The 16,835-nt window shown below is 44.2% G+C and overlaps 1 protein-coding gene across 1 annotated transcript in view; it reads left to right on the top strand.

The window, feature by feature from the left end:
* Positions 1–10,351, top strand: part of SLC22A3 (solute carrier family 22 member 3) — a 311,477-nt gene extending 301,126 nt beyond the window's left edge. Inside the window, exons 10-11 of the mRNA XM_075596749.1 lie at positions 7,848–7,947; positions 9,511–10,351. Of these exons, the coding sequence (XP_075452864.1) occupies positions 7,848–7,947; positions 9,511–9,514 (104 nt within the window). The 3' untranslated portion in view covers positions 9,515–10,351. The remainder of the gene's footprint in view (positions 1–7,847; positions 7,948–9,510) is intronic.
* Positions 10,352–16,835: the final 6,484 nt, after the last annotated feature.

Raw genomic sequence — 16,835 nt, 5'->3', positions numbered from 1 at the left:
TCTCCAAGAACCTGGAAGAACATATTCGTCACACCAGGGTGGTCCTCTCTCGGCTACGTGCTAACAGCCTCTACGCGAAGATGGAGAAATATATTTTCCACCAATCTTCCACAGCCTTCCTTGTCTATATAATCTCCGATAAGGGTTTCACCATGGATCCTGAGAAATTGAAGTCTGATCTGGATTGCCGTTCAGCGTTTCATCCGTAATTTCTCCACTATCACTTTACCCATTCCGGCTTTGACCAAAAAAGGTGCTGATCCTACAGCATGGTCTTCTGAAGCCATCAGAGCCTTCGAGTTTCTCAAAAGAGCTTTCATCTCCGCCCCATCCTTCGGCATCCGGATACATCCCTACCTTTCACCCTGGAGGTAGATGCTTCTGATGTGGGAGCTGGGGCAGTACTCTCACAAAGATCCTCTTCACAAGAAAAACTTTATCTATATGGATTCTTTTCCAGGAAATTCTCTTCGGCCGAGACAAATTATGATGTCGGGAACCGTGAACTTTTGGCTATCAAATTAGCTCTGCAAGAATGGAGACATCTCCTCGAGGGTACCAAAGAGCCAGTAGCTATTCTCACCGATCACAAAAACGTATTATATATTGAGGGGGCTCGTCGTCTGGGATCCCGTCAAGCACGTTGGGCACTGTTTTTCTCTCGTATCAATTATACGATTTCTTATATTCCCGGTACCAAGAATATCAAGGCCGATGCTCTTTCTCACCAATTCTCTACGGAGGAAGGATCTAACGAATCTTCTGAAACGATTCTTCCCGCAAAATATATTATTTCTGCCAATAATTTTGATATCCTGGATGAGATCAATAAAGCCCAGGTTCATATTCCTAGGAGATTTAAGGTGCCAGAAGGACGTCTGTATGCTGCTCCACGTTTTCGCCACAAGATCCTAGAGTGAGGGCATTCTTCTAGATCTGCTGGTCATCCAGGCTTCAAGAGAACAGTGGATCTTATTAAACAGACATTTTGGTGGCCTAAAATGAACAAGGACATTTTTTATTTTACCAGAGCTTGTCCAGTCTGTTCTCAGAGCAAGTCCGCCCGACACAAACCTTCCGGCCTCCTCCTGCCTCTTCCTATTCCGGAACGGCCTTGGAAGCATATTTCCATGGACTTTATTGTGGAACTTCCAAATTCTCTGGGGATGAATACGATCCTCGTGGTAGTGGACAGGTTTTCTAAGCACACACACTTTATACCCCTCAAGGGTCCCCCCAATTCAGCTACCTTAGCTGACATTTTTTCTAAGGAAATTTTCAGGTTACACGGCGTGCCACTTTCTATTGTTTCAGACAGAGGTACTCAATTCATCTCTAAGTTTTGGCGAGCGTTCTCTCAAAGACTTGGCATTTCCCTTCTCTTCTCCTCAGGTTACCACCCGCAAACCAACGGCCAGACGGAGAGAATGAATCAGACCTTGGAACAGTATCTTAAATGCTTTGTGTCAGAATCTCAAGACAATTGGGTGGACCTATGACCCTGGGCGGAGTTCACTATTAATTCGCTGAAGAATGAGTCCACGCAAGAGTTGCCTTTCTTCATTAACTATGGGTACCATCCCAGCAGTCTTCCTCTCTCCTCCCTCCCTTCTGGTGTTCTTGCAGCGGATACTCACGTCTCCAATCTACAAAATTCTTGGAAAAAGATTCAAAGAGCCTTACAAGGGTCCGTCCAAAAACAAAAGACGCAAGCAGATCTGCGACGTCAGGTGGGCCCAGTATACAAACCTGGAGACAGAGTTTGGCTATCTTCAAGAAATATAAAGCTCAAAACTACTTCCTAGATTCTTGGGTCCCTTCAAGGTCCTTGAACGGATCAACACGGTAGCGTATCGTCTTTCGCTTCCTCCCACCATGAAGATACCCTCTGTGTTTCACGTGTCCCTTCTGAAAAACTTTTTCCAAAATGTACACTTTCCGGACCATCCTCGGAGACTTAATCCCGTCATAATACAAGGACAACAGGAATACGAAGTCCAGTCCACTCTTGATTCACGTTGGTCCAGGGGCAGACTTCAGTTCCTCGTTCATTGGAAAGGATATGGCCCGGAGGAACGTTCCTGGGTACCCTGTCATCATATTCATGCTCCAGCTCTTCTCAAACAATTTCGTCGGAAATTTCCTCACAAACCTTCGGAGGATCGTCCGGAGTCCGATCCTCAAGGGGGGGTACTGTAACGCATCAGGGGACACGCACCTCTCAGCGGGTCCCCGTCACCTCTGGCCCCACGGCGGCTCTCTGCCCCAGTTCCCCACTCCCTCAGCCTCTTACCTGTCCCACGCCGAGCCGTTCTTCCGTGGCGCATGCCGCATCCACACGCACGCACCCCTTGCTACCATTGGCCCTCCTTCCTTTATATCCCCAGTCTGCCCTCTCCATCGTCGCTCAGCATAGCTTCTCTGTGGCTCCTGTGTGCAGTGTCTATGCCAAGCTCTGCTCTCTATTGCAGCTCTTGTTCCTGTCCCTGCCCCTGTTTGGATACCCTTGAATTGATCTCGGCTTGGCTTGATTACGTGTACCCCTCTACTCGTGGACTCTGCTTTGGACCTCACTACGCTGCTTTCTCCTGCCCCTGACCCTAGGCTCTTGAACATTAACCCTCCGACTTCTGGCACCCCGGACTCAGCAAGTATATCATTAACCCTTTTCTCACCAGGCTCGACATCGCATCTTATCAACACTCCAGGCACGCCCTCACTGCTGTGGGTGCGTGTTATACCCTTACCCACCTCAGTACTGTGGACTGGCCAGGTCTGCGGGCATACAGGCGTTACACTACCCCTTCCTTGTCCCAGCTCCGACTGCTGACGTGGTGTCAGCATGCAAAAATGTATCTCATTCTGCAGGGGGCGGGGGGGGGGTGCTACAGCCCTATTGGCTGGTTCGCGTCATGTGTGCTGCAACCCCAGTGGCTGCTGAGGCTTGTATAGGAAAAAATGTGTGGTGCTCTAAAAAAACAGGCTCAGCAGCTTACAGTACATAAGCATATAGCAATATACATTTCTTCTTCATATATTACTCCTAAGGTGGGACATCCTCGAGTATTTTCTTTATATAAACACCAACCATAAAAGTATATTAGACACCACAACTCCACTATAATACGATTAGCTGGCTAGGGTTCCACAAGCACTGCAGTAACAACCTCACAACTCAGTGTCCAGACATATACTCTCCATTTTCAATGTGCATAAGTGATGAAAAAATATGAGAAGTCCATAAACTCACATTAGGTTGGTGTTTGTCCTCCTGGATCCAATGTCAATACTCCATATAGGGTTTGCTTCCGTTTTCCGCAACAGGCAAATAGATTAATATAGGAAAATAGAGCACCATCAACACCAAAAGGCTAAGTAGAATGAATTCCAAGAGAGTGCGTACCCATTAAAATAAGCCTTTAATGGATCAACAAAAAAACAGCTACATCAAGAGGCCACAAACCCCCAGCAATGCTTGTAGTTCCCCGCGGAGCCTGCTCACAATGCCGATGCTATATCCTTCCACTGTGCATGAGCAAGCCCTCTGTAATGGCCACCGCACATTGTAGTTGCTCTGCGCATGCGCGATGTGTCTCTTGCGCCGTCGCAACCCCAACATGCCGGCGCCCTGTAGCACAGGCCTCCCGCGACACGTTCGCCCAGCATCAACCTCCCTGATTGGAGGTAAGAGGTGGGGGGGGGGGGGAACGGAGGAACCGGGGACCTGAGAGGACCTGGTTACACTTAGAAAAGACATGGTATAATATTATAACACAATGGAAATAAGTACTTCAGACAAAACAATAGGAAAAGGAGTTCCTATCCTAAAGAGCTTACAATCTAACTGGTAAGTGGGGAGAACTTACAGGGACAGTAGGAGGGTGTTCGGGTAAGTGCATCAGCAAGGGGTCAAGGTCGGTGCATATGAGATGTATGTATAGTATCAGCTAGCAGAGTTACCCTTATGATTAGTTAAAGAAAGGTCCTAAAGGTGGAAAGAGAGGGTGCCAGTCGGATATTGAGGGGAAGGGCATTCCAGGGGTGTGGAGCAGTGAATGAAAAAGGTGTTATATGGGAGAAGGCTTTAGCTACAAAAGGGGTAGACAGAAAATATCCTTAAGTAGAATGCAAGAGTCGAGCAGGTGTATAGTGAGATATTAAGGCTGAGATGTAAGGCCTGGGACATGGTGATATGAAAAGCACTGGGCAGCGCTGACGCTCATCCTCTCCTGCTCAAGCAGGAGATTTTTGGTGCCCCTGCATGAGCGCCAGCGAGTGCGCTTGTGTGCCGGGTGGGAGCCGGGCGGGAGGCGGGCCTGAAGGCGGGGCTAGGGCACCATGTCACGGCACCGACGTCACAGACTGCCATTGGATTCTGGCAGTCACGTGACCGGCACTGCGCTTCCCTCAGCGCCAAAATTTAAATTTGCCTGTCTCCTGCATTTCTACACGCCTCCGCACGCCTGCGGAAGTGCCGTCTAAAGCCGCGCTGATAGGGATAATGTTTCCCCTCAGTGCGGCTCAGCCCGCCTCAGCACGGTCTTTTTGACCATGTCCGAGGCCTAAGGAGGGGCAGAAGAGTTTATTGACTTAAAAGAGAGGAGGAACATTTTGTACGTAATATGGGATTAACAGGAAGCCAGGAAAGGTATTTCAGCAGGGGAGAGTAAAGTGATTCTAGCAGCAGCGTTAAGGATAGATTGTAAAAGGTTACAATAGTCGGGATGGGAGAAAATAAGGGCCTGCGTTAAAGTTTTAACAGTAGAGCGACAGAGGAAAGGGAGTATCTTTGTAATGTTATGGAGAAAAAAATGCCAGGTTTTAGCTAAATTGTGAATGTGAGAAGAGAATGTGAGGGAGGAGTCAAATGTGACCCCTAGGCAGCGTGCTTGTGATACTGTATGTATGATAGTGTAGAAGGGGGCATAAGGGCCAGGCTTGGGAGGAAATACTGTATGAGGTAGAAACACAAGAGCATTAGTGTGAAGAATGAGGTCTAATTCAAAGAGGAAAGGGAGAAAGCATTCATTTTCATCAAATTCAATCCCCTGTAAAACATTTTGCCAAGTCTCAAAGGGCTAATAATGTCACCAAATTAGTAAGCTTTTAGCAAAATGTAACCAGACAGTGAGCGAAATATGGTGTGTGTGCCCTGTTTATAGTCTCAGCGTTAAGCCAACCTAGCTATTTCAGAACATTTTGCAAGCGAGCTTAGCCATTTTAAATTTTGTTTGCATATAAGCATATTAAACAAAATTGCAACGCACAATGACCTAATTAATGCTTGGCATATGATAGGGAACACTGACTTAGCTGCTGAGCTAATTTTGCATGGTACGTGAACCTAAGTGAAACTTTCTACACCTGACCTGTCTCTGTCTCTCTGTTTGAATATATATAATTAACTTACCAGTCAATTAATTCCAGTTGAGTTAAGTTTTACAACACCCTTTGCGTATATTAATGGGTAGACTGGTATAGAGAATGAGAGCACAATCTGACTAGTGAATTGGTTCTAGTTTTTTTTTTTTAATATTATTATTTATTAATTATCATTATTTTTGCTAGACAGATTGTAACTGATATAAATACCTGAATAGCAAGCAAACAAATATCCATATTAAATTGTGTGGCAGGTGGTGGGGCGACGGGCTCAACGGAGGCTCCGGCAGCTTACTTTTCCGGGCGCCACCATGTTGTGATTGGCTGCGCATGCGCAGTACCATTGAACATAAGCAGAAAGGTGCCAGGAGTTGCGGTAGCAGGTACAGGGCTAAGCGCATGCACAGTAGCTCAGGCAGAGCGGCGGGCATTGCCTATAGGCTCCGCATGGGGAACTACAATCCCCAGCAGTGAAAGAACCAATAGGGCGCTAGTATTCCCTGCAAGGGGGAATGGATACATTTCACGGTGAGAGACCACGCCAGTCAGAGCTGGGACGCCATGAGGGTAGGGTGTGTGGCACCTGAATTAGGATAGAGAACCCCACTAGGCCCTGACTCCCCTCAGCTTGTGGTTGCTGCAAGGACAGTCTACACTGCCCCTGTTGCTTCAGAGTGAGGGATACAGATGGAAGTGGCTGCATCCTGTTCATAGGTGGTTTGGGTCTAGATCACCCTTCCTATAGAGACTCATCAACGGTGGCACAGTCCAGGCGGGATGCCACCATAGAGGCGGAGGCTTCATGGGTTTCGGCAACGGATCCGTGGATCCCATCAGCATCTGTGCGGACGGTTGTGGACACACCCGGCAGGTACCCAACTGCTCACGTGCACCAACAACACTTTAGTGGGGCAGCACTGTACCACACATTGGGTGAGGGGATTGACCTTGTGGACAATGTGGTTTGTTGGGTGCCCAAGCGTCCTAGGTACTTTGGGGACAGTGACTCAATTGAGAAGGGGTGGAGTATTGGAAGGTACGGCCGTGCAGAGCCTGGTGGGTTGGCTGTAACTATATTTAGCTGCATATAGTAAAACTGTTCTGCTATACCAAGTGTGTATTCTTTATGTCCTGTAACGGGGGAAATCCACACGCTAGAATCCTGTACAGGTGGAGGCGCTACTGAGCACCACTCAGGTGCACCCCAGGTTCTCAGCAGCGGAGGCTCATATCTCCTGGGCACCATCAGGTATTGCACCACACCTATACACCGTAGCCACACATCTCCCAGGGGTTGGGGGAAAGTGCGCTACAGTTATAGAAACATAAATTGATGCAGTGACAGCATTATTATCCCTACAGTCATTTTGTCCTCGTAGAATAGAAGAACAAAGTTCAACAATAGTGCTCAAATGACTATAGACAAACAGTCTCAATAACATCCATAAAGGATTTCTTGATTGAAGAAGGAAATCAGACAGGCAAGTCACAATAAGGTGAGTGTAGGGTATATAGGTGAGCGTAATGTATTAGACATATCACTTGAGGTCCTTGGGGTGCTGTGAATGGAGAATGATTGGCTCCACCACACCACACCCAATTAAGACAATGTCACACATGCTTGCAATCACCTTGTTAATACCTCCCAATGCAATAAATGGTAAAACTCACATGAGAAAAAGCCTGCATTCTTCTTGTCTTGGGGCGTGCATCCGTGATGACAGTAGATCAGTAGAGATTCCGCACAATACAGATTTTATTTGCAAAGCACATACTGTACATGAAAGCACAGTTTCCGGCATAGCACATGCAAATTCATTATCTTAAAACTTTATAGATGCTCATGTTTATTTTGCAACACATTTGGAACAAATTGTACTCCATGTGGTCGAAGGAGAACATTTAATAAAAAAAAGAAAAGTTATGCTCTGGCAATCTCATTTTAACACTTTCTATAAACAAACCTAAACTTGGTCCCCAGTCCTACTCCCATGTCCCCCCCACACCCGCCACTTAACTGTTCCATCAGCCCCGCCAACTATATTGACCCAACTCCTACAACCCCCAAATTTACTGTTCACTCATGTTACCAGCATTAAAAACCTCACACTGACACCTGCAGTCAATCTGAGAACCTTCCTGTGTAAGTTTTCTACAAGTTAACTCCTACATTTTGTAATGTTAAATATACAAGTAACATTTATCTACAATATAGTTATGTTATCCCTTAGCAGCTCATGTTCCAAGGTTATTTAAATCACAGTGTATAGTAAATAGAAAATTGATATCTTGCTAATTAAACTCTTTGCAAAGTCATTAATTAACATTTTTTTTAAACGGGTAAACCCTGTACTTCTTGTTCCCTTAATGACATACCTTTGCATACCTTTTGTGCGGATTTTGAAATCCTTAATAAACTGGATCCTAAGTCAATAGACTTATTTATATTCCTGATTTCAATACAGGAATACTTGCTCTCATTTGTGGGGTTCTGGTGATGCTTTTGCCAGAGACAATGGGAATTTCTTTACCGGAAACAATTGAAGATGTTGAAAATCTTGCAAAGTAAGTACAAAGGAATCCTGCCATGTCTTACTCATTTTGGATTATTCTAACTAATGTTTGCCTCTTAGATATCAGTTGCATTGAATAATTACCCATACGCTGCAATTTCTAGAAAACTTGGAAAATTGTACTCATGTTGGCAATAAGCAGACGTTTACCCACTACTTGTCAAAGGACCTCTTACGCACCCCACCTGGAAATCATCCCAGTGGTGTTTAACATTAGAGTTTGCCAGCTTTCTCCCTCAAACTAAAGCAGAGTGACTCTATCTGGGATAGGTGTCTGGTCTTTACTACTGTACGTCAAAGGCAGCCAACTCCAGTTATCAAGGGCTACTAACAGGTCAGGTTTTCAGGATATTCCTGCTTCAGCACAGGTGGTGCAGTCTTTGGCTGAGCCACTGATTGAGTAACCTGTGCTAAAGTAGGGATGTCCTTATAACCTGACCTGTTGGTGACTATTCTGGAGCCACAGGATATACGCTGGGTGTAAGTATGTCCAGATAGCTTAACTCATTCATTTTACAAGCACAACAAGTTCTTTGTCTTTTATTCACTTTATTGGGAAAGCATAGACACACAAAGGCACTTGTAGATGATAGTGTAGTGAGAGAGAGGTTCTCTATAGTGAGAGTGCTTGATAATAGGGAAAGGTAAACAAACGGTAATCCTTGCCAGGAGGTGAATAGCATGAGATGTACTTACTCAGTCAGCTACAGTAGGTTAGAAAAGAACTATAAGGGTTTCTGGGAAACAGGAATAGTCTCAGGATCAGACTAACTGTGAACAGAGACAAGGGGGGTGGGAAAGCCCACTCTCAGTTTAGGAGAATAGGAGGTTGCTAAGGCAACCAACACTGACTAGGGCTGTGTAAAGAACATAAGTATCAATATTGTTGCCTTGTACACATACAGCTGGCTGCTGGGACAGGGGAAATTTCAGGCATCTGAACTAGGGAGACAAATCCTATGAACTGCAAAGGGGCACATGAATTAGACAATCCTGTTCCAAGACAGTGGCCCTTAGGACTGGAGTTGGCCACCCTTGTGATACGTCATTCACACACTGACATTTAGTAAATACCTCATAAATACAATTTCCTTATTAACTCATTGCTTTAACTAATTGCAAACATAATTTTTTTGCTACAACTTCATCAAAGCTGCACAAGTTTATTTTTTTTACAAAGCATCCATTTTATCCTTGATAAATATGGCAATTTATTTACTGTGCCGTTGTCATGCAATCTGAGTGCAAATCGATTACTCCCCTTTGATAAATCTTTGTTCCAGATCATTTCCTAATACTGTACCATAGGGAACTTAAAATTGGTGTATTATCAATATTTGGCCCCAGAAAGACTTGGATTCTGTTCCTTGAACCCAGTGGTGTTGATGGCAGAGGTTTATTTGTAGTGGAAGCCTCCGTCTTGCATGAATAGACATGACGGTTATTTCTTCTGACTAGTAAAAGTGTTGAGAATTTGTGCAAGCCTCAAGATACCTCCTACTACATTGAACAAGATTTGTATTGTTATGTGACTCTTCATTCATTGTCATTTTAGGTAAAAGAGACGTAACAAGAAGAAGGAAAAAGATACACCTATATATATATGACCACCGGCAACCATATAATAAAGAGACCTCATGATACTTAGGACAAAAACATTTTGCCTCATCCTGCTCCATCAGATACCTACAATCTGTTACAAAAGTCATAAAGCGGAGCGTTTTCTTACTCTGTGTTTTTTTTTAAAATGTAATACATTTTTAAAAAGATTTCTTAAATGCTTCAGCACCAGCTGAAAATGTGTTGCAGCACCCTCTAGTGTCTTACAGGTTTATTAGTTCATGTATTTTTATACAGGCAAAAAATATATGTATTTTTTTAACGAAATGTATATTTTCACAATCACGCCACAGTTATTTCATAAAGTTTGAGGAAACAGGTGAGAAGCTTTAAAGCGGCAATCCAAGCCGGCAAATTTTGATGATCATTCTATATATATATATATACAACTGTATGCTCATCTGCATGTCTTAGGCAGGTCTGCAACCCCACCTTTCACCATTATCACCCAGCATACAGCACTTCCACTGCAGCAAGGGATTCTGGGAAATGACATGCAAATGAGCACGCAGTGCCACTTTTTGCTTCAAAAACCATTTTTAACATGGTTCCCTATAGGCTTCAGCTTGCTGCATGGTCACAGCTTTGAGCACAGTCAGGGTTAAGGTGCATACCCAGAAAACCACCCACAGACAGCTGTTTCGACCTTAATGGGTCTCATCAGTGTGGGGTTGATTTTAGCTGGGTATGCAAAGAAGCTATGGGGTAGGGTATACCATAATACTGAGTTAAGTTATGGTGAGTAAAAAAAGTGACAAAAATATATAATATATATATATATATATATATATATATATATATAATATATATATATATATATAATATATATATATATATATATATATATAATATATATATATATATATATATATATATATATATATATATTCCAATGCACAGCCGGCACCACCTTAAGAAAGATCCCACTGGGGACCGAAACGTTGGTTTTTGTGTCTTCTATCAAATATAGAAAATATATGATTTACTTACCTGCGTCCTGTCCCTTGATGTCGTGTTGCAACCGGTATTGTATGGCAACCGGTATCGTATGGTCTCTCTCTCTCTCTCTCTCTCTCTCTCTCTCTCTCTCTCTCTATATATATATATATATATATATATATATATATATATATATATATATATATATATATATATATAAATATACAGTGATGTGAAAAAGAAAGTACACCCTGTTTGAATTCCATGGTTTAACATATCAGGACATAATAACCATCATCTGTTCCTTAACAGATCTAAAAATTAGGTAAATAAAACCTCAGATGAACAACAACACATGACATATTACACTGTGTCATGATTTATTTAACAAAAATAAAGCCAACTACATTAATTTCAGCTCTGGCGACCCTCTGTTTCCAGAGATACTTACCTCCAAAGTAGGTGCCGCTTTCCACTCTACTCAGCTGCCAGGGATCATGTAATAGCCGTTGTTCAAAGTTCTTGCAGCCTATGGGCCAATAGGAAGCCGTGACCTCATCGGTGCACCTTCCTATTGGCCCATGTAGAGCGGGAGCTTTAAAGCCTAGCTTGCTCAGCCCTAGCGACTACCGTCACCTACTGTACTTCAGAGGTAACTATCACTTGGAGCAGGGGGCTTCCGGAGCTGAAATGATTGGTGTTCAGTTCTGGAGACCCCCTGCTTCAATCTTATATATACAAAAAATTGCCAACTTGGATTGCTCCTTTAATGTGTGAGGATGGAATACACAATAATAATGTATGTTAAGTTTAAATAAATCACATCTTTAAAAAATTATACATATGTACAATATGAGCACTGGGCCCCTATTCACTGAAGTCTGTGGAAATGATAACTGCAATCACAAGGGGGAACAGTGAATCATTTTGTTTACTCTCTCACTCTCTATTTTCTTCTATTATTTTTTCTTTCATATTCTCTAATTCTTCCATTTTATTATCACTGTTTACCTTCATATAATCACTTCTGTTCCTTTTTTACTGTCTTTTTCGCCTTTTCTATACATACTTTTCCTCTTTATCTCCCTGGTAAACATTCCCAAAACGCAGTGCAATTTAGTAGAGGTTATGCGATTCTGACGTACAGTAGATGGTAAAATGAGCGATAACTTCTTGAGTGACTTTTTACGTTTATCTGAAGTTCTTGGATCTTCGTACATTCAGGCGGAATAGCCTCAGTAATTTCTGCCATACATATTCCACGCTCATTTTTATCTGAATCAATGAAAATATTATATTAAACAATATTGCTGCATTATTGCAAGAAACTAAGCTTAAGTGAATGCAATATTTTAATTAACAAAATATGAATATGAATATAAATAAGAAGGGTTCTACTGTATGTACCGATAAATTAAAAGCAACATTTCCATTTTAACACATCAATGCATCAACATATTTTGCACCAGTTTTTCCCCATGTGCTGATTTGTGATTTTGTTCCGATTTGTGGAATAGCAATATGGAGAAATTAAATAGTGCACATATTGTATAATTGGATGAATATTTATACACAACAGTATTTCCTTTTATTTTTGTATAAAAAAACTCATCCAAGTTTGAAGTGTCTTAATCCCCCTTGCCTAGATACTGGCATCAAATGTAAGTAACCTAGTTTACATGTAATGAACCCTCAAGCAGAAATGTTAAATAAAAATTGCTCTTCACCTAAGATTTTTCTCTCTTGGTATATAGAATCCAGCAGATTGTTAAAAATCTAGTGAAAATGGATCCCAGGGAGAAATTTGACACCCTCAATATATGTGAAAATATACTTTATTTAATTGTTATATTTGATATTAGATTTTAATTGTCAATTGCAGACTAATATATTATTGTTTGTAAGACATAATGCTACTTTTTGTGCATACAAAGGCACAAGTTATTAGATACTAATTATGTACCTAAATGCATGACATTTATTTTGTCTTCATCACCTTCTACCTTCGAAGAATATTACACAATTAAGTATTATGATTTTTTTTCAGTGAATTCTGTTTTCAATTTATCTGCAGAGATTCTTAAATATATTAAATGTATATTGTTTATATTGATTTATTATTTGCTTTTGCACAGCTGTAGAGGTACAGTGAACATCTGCAGAAAAAACGTAATTAACGATAAAAAAAAATGCAGCGCCCTCCTACCTTGTGATGCAAACAGAGAACAAGGAAACCCACCAAGAAATTAGAGTCTATCACAACAGTTACATTAAAAATCATGGCACTATAATAATTATTTTCAATTGCACCAACAATATGACTCCTAATCAATATTCTGTGAGACTGCTCATGTGAATCAGGTAAAGCTGTGAGCTCAATTCATAAATGCAGTTTAGAGGCTTTCCGAGACATGACAAGCAGCTACACAGCATATTGCATAGGACCTATGAGAAAAATCTTAAGAACCCGCAGTAGACAAGGCCGCATTCATGCTGCTTGCTTGTGCGAGAGAGAGCTGCGTGAGGAATCACGTTGGAGTAACGTGACTGTGGATAGTGAGCGCGCGCGTGCACATGAGCGATGGCCGGAGAGCTGCTTGCCGAGACTAATCATTTTGCATTTGCGGCGCGACGGCCAGGTCATGTGACTTTTTTGCCCAGTGAGGGCGAACCTGCTCCATGATGTCACGGCCAAGCCCCTCAAAATGCCGCCGACCCGCCCCCCGCGTGCAACAGCTCAGGCCAGGAATCACTCCTCCTGCAAGGGAGCGTGACATCATGACGCTCCGTCTCTCGCTCGCTAGCAGGCAGCATAGACGCGGCCTGAGATTATACTTACCACGAACGCGACGGAGCTCGTGCCACATGCCTGCCACTGCGCGATCTGTGAACTGTGCTCTTCAGAGATGTTCAGACGATCGTGAGGCATGGCGGAGGAATTGCGGAGGTTTGGCTATGACATCAAGTGAGTGGATCGCCCTCATTGGCTGAATCGCTTCATGTGACGCGGACGTCACGCGGCAATCGCACGGAAAGACAAAATATTTTCTTTTTCCAAAATGCGGTTGTACAGTCACAGTCACGCGCACTATGGGCAACTACACTTGAAACAAGGTATATTGTTTCGGCGGCGTGTCATCGTCAGCATTATAAACGCGGCCAAAAAAAAGCACAGCAGGCCCTTCTGCTAGCGAAGGTGGTAAAAATGGTTTTAAACTATTTTGGATGTACTAACAGGGAAGTACTTCCCATTCAAGCAGACAAATACAGGCTTACAATATCAGCAGGCATAAGCTTATAGGGCGTAATGTTAAAATGGACAAGAAGCAAAGAGTGACTCACAGTGTGGTCATTTGTCATTACCCGGAATCCCTGACTGCAGTGGAAGCACTGTTTGCCAAGCAATAATGGGGACAGACAGGGTTGCAGACCTGTCTCAAATGTGCAAATGTACCCACAAGTAGTATTTTTATTTACTGTGTGTAACCGTGCTTCCCCCCCCCCCCCCAGACTCTACGGTGGTGTCTAGGGTGCATGAGGACAGATTACATGCGGTGTGGTGGTGCATACCTGTGAGGAACAGGAGGGCCTGAGCTTCCCGTGATGTTATTGGGGAGCCAGGACCGGGCTTCTGGGGTGGTAGCCTCCATGATCTCTTAGTGGTGCAGCGCCTCCATCTTCTATACTCCCAGGAATATGGGACAGGACCTGTATAGAAGAACCCCTTCGGTCCCAGGGTAATAGCTTCCAACTCACACACAGTCTTTGCTACAATGGATAGTCTCTTTATTGGCAGATCAGCAACTCCCAAATGTAGGGACGTCCAGCAGCAGCAACAACAACAGCAGAGCCTTGCTAATTACTCTGCTCTCCTACCACACAGATATTTCCTCCTCTCCTTCCCTCCAAGTCTCTCTTCCGACAGGATGGTCTGGGCCGGGGCTTCAATACCCCGCGGCCCACCTCCGAGGTTATCCTTGCGGTGGGGATTGGATTCTCCCCATCACCCCAGGCACGGGGGTGAGGGGCATTGGTCCACCAGGTCTATAATGCTATCCACTCTAATCAAAGTGGCTGAGTCTCTCCACTCCTCTCTCTCTGCTCCTGCACGGCTGCGCAGGTGAGACTGCGGTCTCCTCCAACTCCTTGGACCGATCCGCAGGACTCACTCCTCAGACAGACCCACGGCAGACTCACGGCAGAAGAACTGGCAGAACTCCTCACTTACAGGAGTTGGTGGCTAAATATAGATCTAGCCCCACCTCTTGTGATGTCAGCAGAACCTCCCCTCTTGCTCACGCCTGCAGCAGAGTCCAGGCCTGCATCTACCAATCAGGGCAGGGCTATCAAGGGGGAAAACCCATGATGAGTACTGGTGCCTGATCTTAACAGGACTTATCATAGTAGAAGGGAGATAGGTATAGCCTGTGCTGTTTACAGGGGGCTACACGTGTAAGGGTGCGATTTTGACATAAAATGATATGCACAGTGTGCCTGTTTTTAGGTCATATGTATCAGTGCCTTTGCGTGTGTATGTCTCTCTCTATCAATGCGTTAAATATTGTGCATCATTGTGTGTCTATGTGTGGCAGTGGTTGGATGTGTGTTTAATACATATAATTTTCTCTTTGTAAAGAGTACGGGGTCTATTTACTAAAGTCTAGTGATTGCAAAAGTGGGACAAAACCAGGCAAAAAACAGAACCATATTCATAAAAAAAGGAATGCCATTGAAAGCAAATTAAGTTTTTCCATTGATAAATCCAGTGCACTTCTTTTGCATAAACTTTGCCCCAGTTATGTGTGGCGGTTTTGGTTAGAGAGGGCTCCACAGCATAGAGGAGCTTGGGCCAGGGGGAGGCCAGACACAGAAGTTTGACCCAACCAGTCCCATGCGAGCCATTCTGACTCTGCCCATCTATAGGTGGCCCTGATGTAGCAGAGACATGCTTAAGCTTAGCACCCAATCGTAGATCTGGGCCTTAGTTATATCTAATTAAAAGCTAAACAAGAGGCCTTTATTAAAATGTTTCTCTTTGAATTGGCTTGGATTGCCTCTGTAAGTAAACTGAATACATTCATAGCATGTTTTTGCCCTGCTTTGGACATATTCAAAACTAATTATAACAACACAATGCCTTTCTGCCCCCCTCTTGCAATCAACGGTTTAACAATTGAAATCCTCGGCAGCTGCACTTTTCAAATAGTAGTCTCCCTGTAAGACATTATATATATATACAGTATAAAGTGTTCGACAAACCTATACATCTGCACGCCCCGGGCGAGTAGATTTAACACCGTGGCGAGCTCCTATTGGCCCAAGCAGCATTAAAAAAAAATATATATTTTTCCCTGCTCGCGCTGCTGTTCAATTTCCCCCGCTCGCGCTGGAGGGAAAAAAAAAGCCCTAAGCAGTGACCCCCCTCCTCCCCCGCCTCTCTGAGCATGTTTCTCCTCCCCGTAGCAGCCAGAGAGTGCCTCTGCAGGCCCCCGCATATCCCCAATGGCCCCCGCATATCCCCAATGGCCCCCACATATCTCCAATGGCGCCCGCATACCTCCCAATGGCCCCCGCTTACCCCCAATGGCCCCCGCAGGCCCCCACATACCCCCAATGGTCGCCGCATACCCTCAATTGCTGCCGCAGGCCCCCGCATACCCCCATTGGCTGCCGTATGCCCCCGCAGGCCCCCTCAAACCTCTGATGTCTCCCGCAAGCTTCCGATGTCGCCCACAGCCCACGATGACTCCAACATACCTCCGATGGTGAGTGGAACTCCTGGCGCCATTTCTGGTAGTGTGTGTGTGTGTCTGTCTGTCACATTGTGTGTATGTGTATGTCAGAGTGTGTGTTTCTGTCAGTGTGTGTGTGTGTCAGTGTGTGTGTGTGTCAGTGTGTGTGTGTGTGTGTGTGTGCGTGCGTGCGTGTGTGTGTGTGTGTGTGTGTGTGTGTGTGTGTGTGTGTGTGTGTGTGTGTGTGTGTGTGTATGTGTCTGTCAGTGTCTGTGTGTGTGTGTCTGTCAGAGTGTGTGTGTGTCTGTCAGAGTGTGTGGGTGTGTGTGGGTGTGTGTCTGTCAGTGTCTGTCAGTGTGTGTGTCTGTCAGAGTGTGTGTATGTATCTGTCAGAGTGTGTGGGTGTGTGTCTGTCAGTGTGTGTGTATATGTGTGTGTCTGTCAGAGTGTGTGTGTATGTGTCTGTCAGAGTGTGGTTGTGTGTGTGTCTGTCAGATTGTGTGTGTGTGTGTGCGCGCGCGCGCGTGTGTGTGTGTGTGTGTGTGTGTGTGTGTGTGTGTGTGTGTGTGTGTGTGTGTGTGTGTGTGTG

The sequence above is a fragment of the Ascaphus truei genome, chromosome 4 (assembly GCF_040206685.1).
Source record: "Ascaphus truei isolate aAscTru1 chromosome 4, aAscTru1.hap1, whole genome shotgun sequence".
Classification (NCBI taxonomy): domain Eukaryota; kingdom Metazoa; phylum Chordata; class Amphibia; order Anura; family Ascaphidae; genus Ascaphus; species Ascaphus truei.
The sequence above is the reverse complement of the archived record's forward strand: the minus strand, read 5'-3'. Positions and strand labels throughout refer to the sequence as shown.